This window comes from Muntiacus reevesi, chromosome 1 (genome assembly GCF_963930625.1).
Source record: "Muntiacus reevesi chromosome 1, mMunRee1.1, whole genome shotgun sequence".
Classification (NCBI taxonomy): domain Eukaryota; kingdom Metazoa; phylum Chordata; class Mammalia; order Artiodactyla; family Cervidae; genus Muntiacus; species Muntiacus reevesi.
In genome coordinates, this window is record NC_089249.1 from 240,619,064 (window position 1) to 240,631,840 (window position 12,777).

Sequence of the window (12,777 nt, forward strand, 5' to 3'; positions counted from 1 at the left end):
GGCAGGTGGGTTCTTTACCACTGAGCCAACTGGGAAGCCCTTATTCAAATTGCCCACTATGTAAAAACAGGCAAACAAAAAAGCAAAGATACTCAAATTCACTAAGAATCTAGAGTGAAAATTAAAAATGACAATGAAATACCATTAAATCTCATTTGGTAAAATTTAAAAACTTGCTAATATCTTGAGTTGGCAAGGATAAAAACACTGTTGTGGGGACAGTCAATTATTGAAGCTTCTTTGGAAGTGATTTGGGCAATAATATTTGTCACAATAGTGCTAAGGTCCTTTGATAGGACCACTTCCTATCAAGTAATTCCACTTCAGTGATATATCCTAAGGAAACATGCAAATAGTCATGTCTAAAGACTATTCACTGTGACACTTGTTTGTAGTAGTGAAAGCTTCATAAGCTTAGAGAAGAGTGGTTAAATACCATGGAATGATGTTATGTCCAAACTGTGGAATTTTATAGGTAGGCCATAAGTCTGAAATACTGATTAAAATCATTTTGTCATGTGTTGAATGTGATAATAATAAACCATTGTAATGTTTCTAGATTTGAGGGTGTGTAGAGCATTAAGAATGAGGTAGACCTATAGGTGGGCTTCCCAGGTGGCGCTAGTGGTAAAGAACTCTCCTGCCAATGCAGGAGACATAAGAGACGTGAGTTTGCTCAATTATGTCTGACTATTTGCGACCCCATGAACTATAGCCCACAAGACTCCTCTGTCCATGGGATTCTCCAGGCAAGAATACTGGAGTACATTGCCATTGTTCCTCTAGGGGATCTTTCTAACCCAGGGATAGAACACGGGTCTCCTGCATAACAGGTGGATTCTTTACCACTGCACCATATGGTTCTCTTCAATGTTCATTCCAGCAGTATTTGCAATAGGCAGAACACGGAAAGAACCTGAATGTCCATTGACAGATGAATGGATAAAGATGTGGTACATATATACAATAGACTACTACTCAGCCATTAAAAGGAGTGGAATTTGGTCATTTGTAGTGATCTGGATGAACCTAGGGCCTGTCACACAGAGTGAAGTAAGTCAGAAAGAGAAAAACTAATATTGTATATTAACATATATATGTGGAATCTAGAAAAATAGTACTGATGAACCTACTTGTGGGGCAGGAACAGAGACTCAGACATACAGAATGGACTTGTAAACAAGGCAGGGAGAGGAGAGGGTGGGACAAATTGAGAAGTAGTATTGACATATGTATGCTACCATGTGTTGACAGACAGCTAATGGGAGGCTGCTGGATAGCTCAGCTCATTGTTTCATGATGACCTACGGAGTGGAATGGGTAGGCGGTGAGAGGGAGACTCAAGAGGGAGGGAATACATGTGTGCATGGTATATAGAAGAACCTAACACAACATTGTAAAGCAACTATATACTTAAAAAAAAAAAGAGATGTGGGGGAAAAAAAAGATTCAGCTTAAGAATGAACTGTGGGGTAACGATAACCCTATATGCAAAACAGAAAAAGAAACACAGGAGTACAGAACAGACTTTTGAACTCTGTGGGAGAAGGTGAGGGTGGGATGTTTTGAAAGAACAGCATGTATATTATCTATGGTGAAACAGACCACCAGCCCAGGTGGGATGCATGAGTCAAGTGCTCGGGCCTGGTGCACTGGGAGGACCCTGAGGAGTCGGGTGGAGAGGGAGGTGGAAGGGGGGATTGGGATGGGGAATACGTGTAACTCTATGGCTGATTCATATCAATGTATGACAAAACCCACTGAAATGTTGTGAAGTGATTGGCCTCCAACTAATAAAATAATATTAAAAAAAAAAAAAAAAAAGAATGAACTGTGGTATGTAGCTGCTGCTAGAAAACGATGCTTTGAAGCCCACTAACCCAGAGTATAGAGGGGCACGGTCCCAGTGCACTCCTCTCTGAGCCTTCCTCCACACCTGGGTTCATTTCTTGGCCTTTGGGCTCAGGATGGAAATTGACATGTTGGCTGTACTGGGAGAGCACCCTGGAGGCAAAGAGACTGAGAACCAGGGAGAATGACTGAGGGAGCCCGGTGTGGGGAGGGATTGAGGGGACTGACCTCAGTTTTTGGAAGGGCTGTAAGGTGCATAGATTGGTTCTCTGTGGCCCCAGCATCAGATTGAAAGCCCTGGGCAAATGGAGATGTAAGAGGTGTTCCAAGATGAAATGGGCTGCCTTGGCAGGTGCAGGGGTTCCCATCACTGGACATGTGCAAGCTGAAACCACAATGTTTGTGGCAGAGAGTCTGACAACAGATGGGGGTTCAACTGGAGAACCTTCAAGGTTAGTTCTCTCCCCAAATATTGACTGAGCTCCTCTGGTTCAGGCAACGTGTTGGGTACTGGAAATATAGGGATAATTGAGAGAGACAGGGTCCCCACTCTCAATAAGAAAGCAAACAAAATCACAAACTAACAAGCAAACTGTTACTTTTTAGATGTAACTCTGAAGATAATAGAACATGAAGCGACAGTGACTGGAATGGGGGACATTTTATTTTATTTTATTTATTTATTTATTTATTTTTTTAAAAATATTATTTTATTAGTTGGAGGCCAATCACTTTACAACATTTCAGTGGGTTTTGTCATACATTGAGTGACATTTTAAAATAGGGAGTTGGGAAGGACTTCTGAAAAGATATCTGAGCTGAGACCTGAAAGATGAGAGTCATTCATGCAAATATTTTTCTGGACAGAAGGAGCAGAATGTAGTAAGAGGATTAAGAAGCTGTTGTAGAATTTGAAGCAGAGTGCAGTGATCTGATTTAGGGTTTAAAAGGCTCCCTCTTGGTGCTATGGGAAGTGGTGAGGATGGGAAGAAAGGAGGCAGGGAGGCCAGTTAAGAGGCCATTTTAGTCAAGCAGGAGAGAGATGGTGCCAAGTCGAACTAGAATTGACAGCAGCAGAGTTGGAAAGAAGTAGATGGACTTAAGTTTTATCTTATATGATTCAAAATCAATTCATTCAGTCAACTGATCCCAATTCAATTCAATCAGTTGATTCAATTTAGTCAATCGATCCCAGCAGTAGGCTGGCATTGAGAAGTGACTGCTTCCTAAACAATGTGTTAACTTTTATGGTTAGACATAAGGACATTTAATCTCCTTACATGGAAGCTGTTTTCATACATCTTGAATGGATGGCCAAGACCTTTTGAGATACCTGTTCTGATAGAATTGCACAAATCCTACTTGTTATCCAAATATGAGTGCAGAAGACCAGGACAAGGTCAAGTCTTCCCATGACCCTTCCTCCCTTTGGCATAGTAGCCTCTCCTCTTACCCCATAACTAGTGAGGACGTTTATTGACTGGAAAAACTTGGGTGAATTAAGCCTCTCTGAGCTTCAGTTTCCTCATCTATAAAATGGAATTTTTAGGTTATATGAAATAATCTCTATAATTTGCTAACCTCCGATGCCTGATTTTTAGAAAAGTGCTCAATAAATGACCACCACCACCACCACCTCACCTTTTTTCCACAGCAAGCTTTGTGAAAGAATTATCTTCCCAGTGTCTTCTCATATTTTTGTCTTTTGCTTTCTTCATGCCCCTGAATTGCATTCCCTACCTTCATACATGCTTCCCTCCTCTCACATCCCATTGCCAAATCCACTGAATGTGGTTCTGTTTTCTTAGTTGACATGTCTCCTCTTTTAACGCTGTTACACACCAGTTTTTAAACCCCTTCTCTTTGGGTTATTTCAGTAAGCCCTTCCCTCCTGAAAGGTTTTAACATGGAGAGGCTCATGATAAGACTTCTACTCAAAAAAAAAAAAAAAAAAAAAAGCTACTCAAAACCACACCACAGCAATTTCACAGCACCTGGCACATCGTATATGTTCAGTAAGCATGCCCTAACTTTGCTGCTGGTTGCGGCCATTCTCTGTGTTCCAGCAGTGTCCTGTGCGCACCTCTGCAATCTCACCCATCACACTGTGGTCTTGTCTCTGGTTTCCTTTCTCTAGGAGACTCCTTAAAAGCAGGGCCCTACTAGTCACAGATGTCTGGTGTCTGTTTCCTTATGGGAGGATTACAGTCTTTTTCAGATAGGGCCACGAGGCTTTCCTTGGTGAGTGAGATGTGAGCAGAGGTGGCAGATGTCACTGCTGGGTGGAAAGCATTAACTTGCCATTGTGTCACTGTTTAATGCCTTCTTTGCACAGCAAGTGTGAAACCATGTGTCAATGTGGAAATGCAAGGCTCAGCCACGATGTGGAGGTCAGTAGTCCTGGAGGGTCCCCCACATCTGTGGCAGACTTTAGAAGAAGGATATGTCAGTCTTTGTGATTTTAAGAGTCTAGGGTTTTGGGTGGTGTTTGTTGGTATAGGAAAACCTAGCCTAATGTGAGTAAAGCTGATCTATATCCCTTGAGCCTATGTAATGCTGTCTTCAGTACATTCAGTATAGGACCTTAAAAATGGAGGTGGAAACAATAAATGAATAAATAGGGAACAGAAGGGGGAAAAAACCCTTAGGCTTATGTATTGGTGACTGTGGCTGATTATTTTAGTAGTTAATAATCTGTTACATTTCCATAGCATTCATAAAGGACTTTCATACCCATTTATTGTGTATTCCTACACTCCATTCCTAGAGCCAGGTGCCAAGGGAGAAGTGAGTCTCAGTGGTATTAGATGGTGGCAGAGCTAGAGCTCAAACACTGGGCTCTTGTTTCCTGGTTCAGGGCTCTGTCGAATTCTCCCCTAGTATCTACAAATAAGGCCAGGCATGTGGGCTCTAGTTGGCTAGGTTGTCACCTATCACCAGGGGTCCTGGTCACAGTGAACCTGTCTCTATGCCAGGCTAGCCCAACCCTTGGCAAGAGAGGCTGGAGCACACGTGCTTATCATGGAAATGCCGGGATTCATACCCAAAGGACGTCAGTAGCCACACACGCACATTCTATCTCTCTCTCACATCTGTTGACATTGAGTTCCACTTGAATTCCAGCTGTCTGTGTGTCCACATGTGTGCACACTGTATAGTCACACTCATACCCACATGCAGATACACATTTAAATATTCTTTCATTTATTCACATCTTTTCGTATGTACATACATTCACGCATACTTGCACACAGAATTCATATTTGAGTGATGGCTCAATGATACATACTTAAATGTGTGCATCTATATTCAAAAATATCCACACACAGTTACATAATTGAAAATAATACCCTTCTGTGTTTTAACTCTTAACCACTTTCACATATTATTACATGTACGTGCAGATACATGCACGTCCCCATTACACACATTCACATGTGCGATTATAACCATAGAAGTATACCTACTTATGTTCATATCCATACATCATCAGACACTTTTCTCTCTGAGGTTACCTGTCTATATGGGCTTTTTTGGTGGCTCAGACAGTAAAGAATCTGCCTGTAATGCAGGAGACCTGGGTTTGATCCCTGGGTAAAGAAGATCCCCTGGAGAAAGAAATGGCAACCCACTCCAGTATTCTTGCCTGGAGAATTCTATCGACAGAGAAGCCTGGCAGGCTATAGTCCATGGTGTCGAAAACAGTAGGACACAACTGAGGGATTAACACTACCTGTCTAAATATATTCAAACTAGTGGGCACAGGTACACAGGCCCATGTGTGCATTTGCACAAACATATGGTCCTTCAATAAACACATACATGCAGATCCTCCAATGACATACAGATGCTGCAGAGCACGCACTGATGCGCCCCCGTAGGCATGTGTGGTCGGACAAGCTGCCTGGCCCCGTTGAGGTCCTAGGTCCTCGTTGTTGTCTTATAGAGTGCTGGAGGTACTGCTGTAGACCAGTAGTAGACCCCTCTTCCCTTTCTCCTTCCTCCTTTCCTGTCCCAACTTCTACTTTCATCTTTTTGCACAGACTCAGAATCACTCCAAAGGTCGAATGAAAGTCAGCCAGCCTCAGCGCTTCCCCCATCAGGAATGGATGGAGATCCCTGTTGCTTTGCTGGCTACCTGCCTACTCTCAGCTCTGGTGAATAAAGCTGGGCCCTGGGAGGCAGACAGTCAGGCTTGGGGACTCCAGCTGGTTATAGAGCTGCTCTGCACTCCTGCAGCTCTTAGAGAACAGACACAGCCTGGAAAGTTTCTGACATTGGGACTGTGACCATATTACCACGGACCCAGGGTACACGACCCGCTCATTGCATGGTTGGTGAGGCCGAGCCCTGGGCTGGAAGTATGGGGGCCTGGGCCTGTCTGTTCAGTAAAGTTCCCTTTCAGCTCTGACTTCCTTATGATGAAAAAAACACAAAAACAAGCAAGGGCTGGATAATCCCAAATATCCAGACATTAAGTGCTCATATTTGGCTCAGGAGAACATGGAGTTTGGGGTGATATCTGACTTCAATTCCTACTTCTGCCACCTATTAGCTGTGTGTCCTTATGCAAGGGACCTAACCTTTCTGAGCCTAAGTTTTCTTATCTGTAAAACTCAGCAGTGGCTACAGGACTGGAAAAGGTCAATTTTCATTTTAATCCCAAAGAAGGGCAATGTCAAAGAATGTTCAAACTACCGCACAATTGCACTCATTTCACTTGCTAGCAAGATTATGCTCAAAAATCCTTCCAGCTAGTCTTCAGCAATACATGAACGGAGAACTTCCAGATGGCCAGTGGATTTAGAAAAGGCAGAGGAGCTAGAGATCAAATTTCCAACATTTGTTGGACTGTAGAGAAAACAAGGGAATTCCAGGAAAACATCTACTTCTGCTTTATTGATTACGCTAAAGCCTTTGATTGTGTGATCACAACAAACTGTGAAAAATTCTTGAAGAGCTGGGAATACCAGACAACCTTACTTGCCTCCTGAGAAATCTGTAGAACCAGACATGGAACAACAGCCTGGTTCAAAATTGGGAAAGGGGTATGTCAAGGCTGTATATTGTTACCCTACTTATTTAACTTCTGTGCTGAGTACATTATGTGAAATGCCAGACTGGATGAATCCCAAGCTGGAATCAAGATTGGTGGGAGAAATATCAACTACCTCAGGTATGTAGATATGGGCTTCCCCAGTGGCTCAAATGGTAAAGAATCTACCTGCAATGCAGGAGACCTGGGTTTGATCCCTGGGTCAGGAAGATCTCCTGGAGAAGGAAATAGCAACCCACTCCAGTATTCTTCCCTGGCAGGCTATAGTCCATGGGGTCACAAAGAGTCAGGCACAACTGAGCGACTAACATTTTCAGATATGCAGATGATACCACTCTAATGGCATAAAGTGAAGAGGAACTAAAGAGCATCTTGATGAAGGTGAAAGAGGAGAGTTAAAAAGCTGGCTTAAAACTCAAAATTCAAAAAACTAGGATCATAGCATCTGGTGCCATCACTTCATGGCAAATAGAAGGAGAAAAAGTAGAAGCAGTGACAGATTTTATTTTGCTGGGCTCCAGAATCACTGCAGATGGTGACTGCAGTCATTAAATTAAAAGATACTTGCTCCTTGGAAAGAAAATGATGGCAAACCTAGACAGCGTGTTACAAAGCAGAGATATCACTTTGCCAACAAAGATGCATATAGTCAAAAAGCTATAATTTTTCCAGTACTCATATATGGATGTGACAGTTGAACCGTAAAGAAGGCTGAGTGCCAAAGAATTGATGCTTTTGAGTTGTGGTGCAGGAGAAGACTCTAGAGAGTCCCTTGGACTGCAAGAAGATCAAACCAGTCAATCTTAAGGAAATCAACCCTTAATATTTATTGAAAGGATTGATACTGAAGCTTCAATACTTTGGCCACCTGATGTGAAGAGCTGACCCATTGGAAAAGACCCTAATGCTGGGAAAGATAGAGGGCAGGAGGAAAAGGGGATAGCAGAATATCAGATGGTTAGATAGCATCACCAACTCAGTGGACATGAATTTGAGCGAACTCCAGGAGATAGTGGAGGACAAGAGTAGCCTGGTGTACTACAGACTATGAGATCACAGAGTTGGACATGACTTAGCGACTAAACAACAACAACAAAAATGGAGATAACATGTCCTGCCTCATGGGGGTTGTTGTGAGGTATAAATAAGATGATACATATGGAAGTGCTCTGCATAATGCTTGACACACAGTAACATTTAATGTGTGGTTGTTGCCCTTTTTAGTGTTACATATTAATACAAGTCTACAGTCTTGCTTTTGAATGCCATCTTGTTTTCTAAGCATATTCTGAGTGACAAGGAAAGAGGCTTGAATGGGAAAGTGATCCAGAGGGTTTGGTTGGTAGGATCTAGGGGAGAAAGAAGCTGCAGGGGAGTGGTGCTCTTGGCCATTGTAATGAGGCCTGGACCTGGGTTTCTGTCATACCCAGTGTATGCTGTGTGACCTTGCTCAGGCTTTGTCACCACTCTAGACATTGGATTCCCTTTCAGTAAAATAAAGACTGACTTAGTTTCTTAGCAGTTTTTCTACCTCTGAGATTTTAGGTTTTCTCCTGAATTATCTGCAATGTAAATTAAACACATATTGATAATTAAGAACCCCATGGGGGAAAAAAATCACAGTATTATTGAATGTGGAAGCCAGAAAATGACAACTCTACTTTGGATTAACTTTAGTTAATAAAGAGAAAACTGTGTCAACTGTGGCCCATTCCCAAAGAAGCACCTCATTGCCAGCCCTTCACGTTCTGTCTATACATTATTTATCTCCGCTCCAGGCAGCCACCTCCCTGGGCTCCTCCCCTTGTTGGTTACCTCCATTTTCAGCACTATTTTCTCCTGAGCCATGCTGAGCCTGGCATGATTTGAGGTTGGGTTTCCACTCTGGATAACACTTAGGTTGTTGCTTAAGTGTGTTTGTGGGCCTGGAGTCCCTCAATTTCCCATGTCTGTGATCTTCAGCCATTTTGTCATTTTGCCTTTTTGCATGTCTTTTTCTTGGGGATGGTTTCCTGGCAGTTATGAGAATATGATCCTAATTCCTGCTCGGTCACTAACTAGTTCTGGGATGGGGGTGTCTTCAAATCTCCATTTCCTCAGCCGTACACTGGGGAGCATTGTGTCTGCCAAGTCTGCTTTATAGAGTGGTTTTCAGAGCAAGTATTTGGTGAAGGAATGAAATGAGAGAATGAATGTGAAAGCTGTTGAAAACTTGGAGTGGCATCTGAAAATAATAACTACCATTCATTTTGTGCGTACTTTGTGTCCGACCCTGTGCTCAGCACTTCCATGCCTTATCTCCCGATCCTCACAACAGTCCCAGGTGGGTGCTCTTGGTCCCCTGCTCTGCAAAGGAGGAGGCTGACTTAGGCTACCTCATGCATGGTCACAGAGCTGAGTCTCAGATTTTGTCCGGGCATGGAAGTCTTTGTCCTAATTGCTATACTGTCTCTGTAGAAAGCATATGTAGCAGGAATAAAGTCTGAAGAGGTAGACAGGATATACTGGAGAAGGGAAAACTAAGGCTCGGAGAAGTTAAGGAATTGCTCAGGATCACACAACTAATCTGGGGTGACTTTGGGGCTTCAGTGCCCAGAGCCCCCATCATTGCCCCCACCGTTCTCATCATCATCACTGGAAACATTAAGAGCACTCACAAAGCATTTACTCTGAGAAATGCTTTCCTGCTTATAATTTCCATCCATAATAATTTCAGGAGGCAAAAAAATTAACTTGGTGAAGTAGTAGGAAATTAATCACCTCTGGGATTTTACAGACAACGAAGTTGAGGCTTAAAGATAACAAAGCAAATCAGCCTCTTACATAAAGTGAGTGAATCCAGGTTTCCTTCAGAGTCTCAGCTTTTAACCACCATGCAAAACAAGGGCAAACCACTACTCCATTAGTAATCTGTAATAAGGAAATAGATTTCTGTGCTACCGTTATAGGAAAGCAGGGGTGGGGTTGGAGTGCAGATACGTACACCTGTCTCAAATAACCAAGTTCCTTACATAATGGGGTCATATGTAAACTGTGACTTGGTTTGATAACTCTCTACCATTTTGGAAGAAGATGGAAGTTTAACATTTGTCACATGCACTATGAATGATGCAGATGTCCATGCCTGTCTGGTCTGGAGGGAGAAGAGCAGTAGATAGTAGTAACTAGTTACTAGAACTCCTAGAACTAGTAGTTCACTAGTAACTCTGAGAAGGCATCCGTTCACAGGGTGGAACGACTTGGCTTTTGGACCAGGAGGTCCAGTGAAAAGCAGCCATGTTTGTTCTAGTTGATAGGCGGGACAATCTCCACATGGAGATAAAAGGCCTGTTAGTTTTTGGGACTTTGATTGCTTGATTTGACCATACTAAAACAGACCTCTCTGCAAAAGGATAGATTTTGGACTTTTTGCCCCATGATGTTCAGAACTCAGCAATTTTTGCCAATCTGGGACTAAAAGGTTAGATCTAACTGGCATAAATATCTCAGACCAAATCACGGTTTGAATCAACATAATATATCAGATTTGGCTTACTTATTTAAAAAAAATTACTGAGTACCCATTATTAAATCACTGCGCCAGGTGCTGAGGTTACCACAGGAAAGGAGACAAGATTCTGGCCCCCAGAGAACTGAACTACATTGCAGTGAGGGGAGGGACCCACGGGTGACTGTGAGCGTGTGAGAATGCACGGCCAGTGTGTTCAGTGGGGATCGTAGCACACGTCGCGAGAATGGGTAGAAGGAACCCGTCCTAGCATTAGGTCAAGCGCACATATGAGCTTATACATGTGTACATGTGTGTTAGAGTGTGAAGGCTTCCTGTGGAGGTCATCCTAAGCAGAGAGTTAAGGGAATCTGAGGGTTGGCAATGGAAAGGAAGCTGGAGTGGGGGCCCTGGGCAGAGGCCTCCGCAGCATCAAGAGAAGTCTGGAAACCAGAGAGCAAGCACCTCCCAGGTGGAGAAGGCTGAGCAATTCCATTTATCCAGAACGGGAAGTGAGAGGGAAGAGATGCAGCCAGCCAGAATCAGAGGGGTCTTGCAAGCTTGATGCTGAAGGTGAGGGGCTACGGGGGAGTTGTTAAAGCAGGGGACCGCTGTAGTTAGGTATGTATCTTACAAAGACCACAGTGTGAGGAAGAATAGATTGGAGGGGGCAAGATGCAAGTTGGGGACATTTTGCAGTAATGTGAGCAAGGCACCGTGGCAACCTGAGCTAGACTAGGGGCAGGTAGGCATCCGGGGATGGATGGTTTAGGATTTGAAGGCAGTAACATCTATAGGACTTGGTGATTGACTGACTGCTTCTCACTCTGCTCATAGACAGTCGATTTGAGGCCGTTTTAATTATTTTCTCACAAGCTAGATTGTGCCCTTCAAAACAAATACAATTGATTTTTTGTTTTCAAGCATTGAGAAAAATATTTTAAAGTAGCATTACATTCATTTATAATTATTAACATAAGATTTACTCCTTGCAGAAATTAGAAAAATATAAAAATACTGAAGGATATGAAATCCTCCATAAGACTTTGATTCAGGGATAATTGCTATTAACATTTGGTTATTTTTCCTTCTAGAATTTTTTCTACTATAACAGATTTATTTTAAAATTTTCACTGTGGGAATTTTTAAATATATACAAACACAGAAGAATCAACCAAGTATACCCATCTCAACTTGTATAACCCGTCTTTTGCTATTCCGCAGCTGAATTTTAAAGTTACAAGCAGGTCTTTATATTTTCTTTTAATCTAAAACTTTCACCTCTTGATAGAATTTTGCTTTTGTAATCCTAAGTGTTTAGCATGTGCTAGCCCCCTAGCTCCCTGCCATTTTCAGATGTATGTCTTCACTCAAAACATTGAACAGGACAGTAAAAAATGTCCAAATCCCAAGAAGCCCTGAAAAACACCAGATTTCCCACCTCCTTGAGCAAGACCAGTACAGAGGGTAAATATTTCAGGGGGAGAGATCTCCCAGGCAATAAGTAGCAGCCTGTGTTTTTACTCACTCACCATAGTTGTCTCAGCAATGGAACCGAAGCTGTTGATGAAAATGTTGCAGCTGACATTCACTGGGGGACCTGCCAATTAAAAGAGATTCCTGCTTAGCTCCATAGCCATGAAAAAACCCCCCTGGATGAGACCCATTCATGAAATGCTGAATTTGGGGATAGATCCCCTTTGGTGGAGGAGACCCTTACTTGTCCTCCACCCCACTCTCAGGCAGCAGGGACTCACAGCCACATCATTATGCCAACTTCCCAGGTCCCCAAGTGAGCACCAGGTACAGAGCACGAGAGGCTGAGATGTACTTTCATTAACACAGGATGATTCATCATCCTGCCATATGGTTGAAATGCCTTCCCCAAACCCCACTGGCTGCCTTCTAATTTGTGGCTGAAATGTATTTACAGCTACAACATTTGGAGGCCATCTCGGGAATTGCAAGAAACAGCAACTTCCTTGCCTTGAACTTCTGAACCAAGAATGAGTGTCTGAAAGGGCGTTGATGGGAATTACCAGCTGAGGAGTCCAGAGGGAAACTCAAGGGAAGTCCATAAGTCTTTGGTAAATACTTTCCAGGCAAACTTTTTGAATCCTACTGCAAGGGTAGGAAAGAAGAGGAGGATTATTTGCCCTTTGGAATCTCGTTGCTGGCAGGATCTCTGTCCAACTGAAGCCCAGTCTCTTCGTTTTGTACAATCAGTTACCATTCATTGAGCAGGGTTTGCTGTTGCACTGAGAGTGTTACTAATGTTATCTCATTCTATCCTCTCAGTAGCTCCATGAGAAGACATGGTTATCCCCAATATTTTACAGATGTGGAAGCAGGCTCAGAGAGGCTGTTTGTCCATGGTCACACA

General features: G+C 42.9%; 1 protein-coding gene across 2 annotated transcripts in view; it reads right to left on the reverse strand.

Moving 5' to 3' along the window:
- GLRA1 (glycine receptor alpha 1) overlaps positions 1-12,777 on the reverse strand; it is a 90,396-nt gene that overhangs the window by 32,674 nt on the left and 44,945 nt on the right. For both annotated transcript variants that reach the window (XM_065936108.1, XM_065936099.1), the window contains exon 3: positions 11,927-11,994. In XM_065936108.1, coding sequence (XP_065792180.1) covers positions 11,927-11,994 — 68 coding nt within the window. The remainder of the gene's footprint in view (positions 1-11,926; positions 11,995-12,777) is intronic.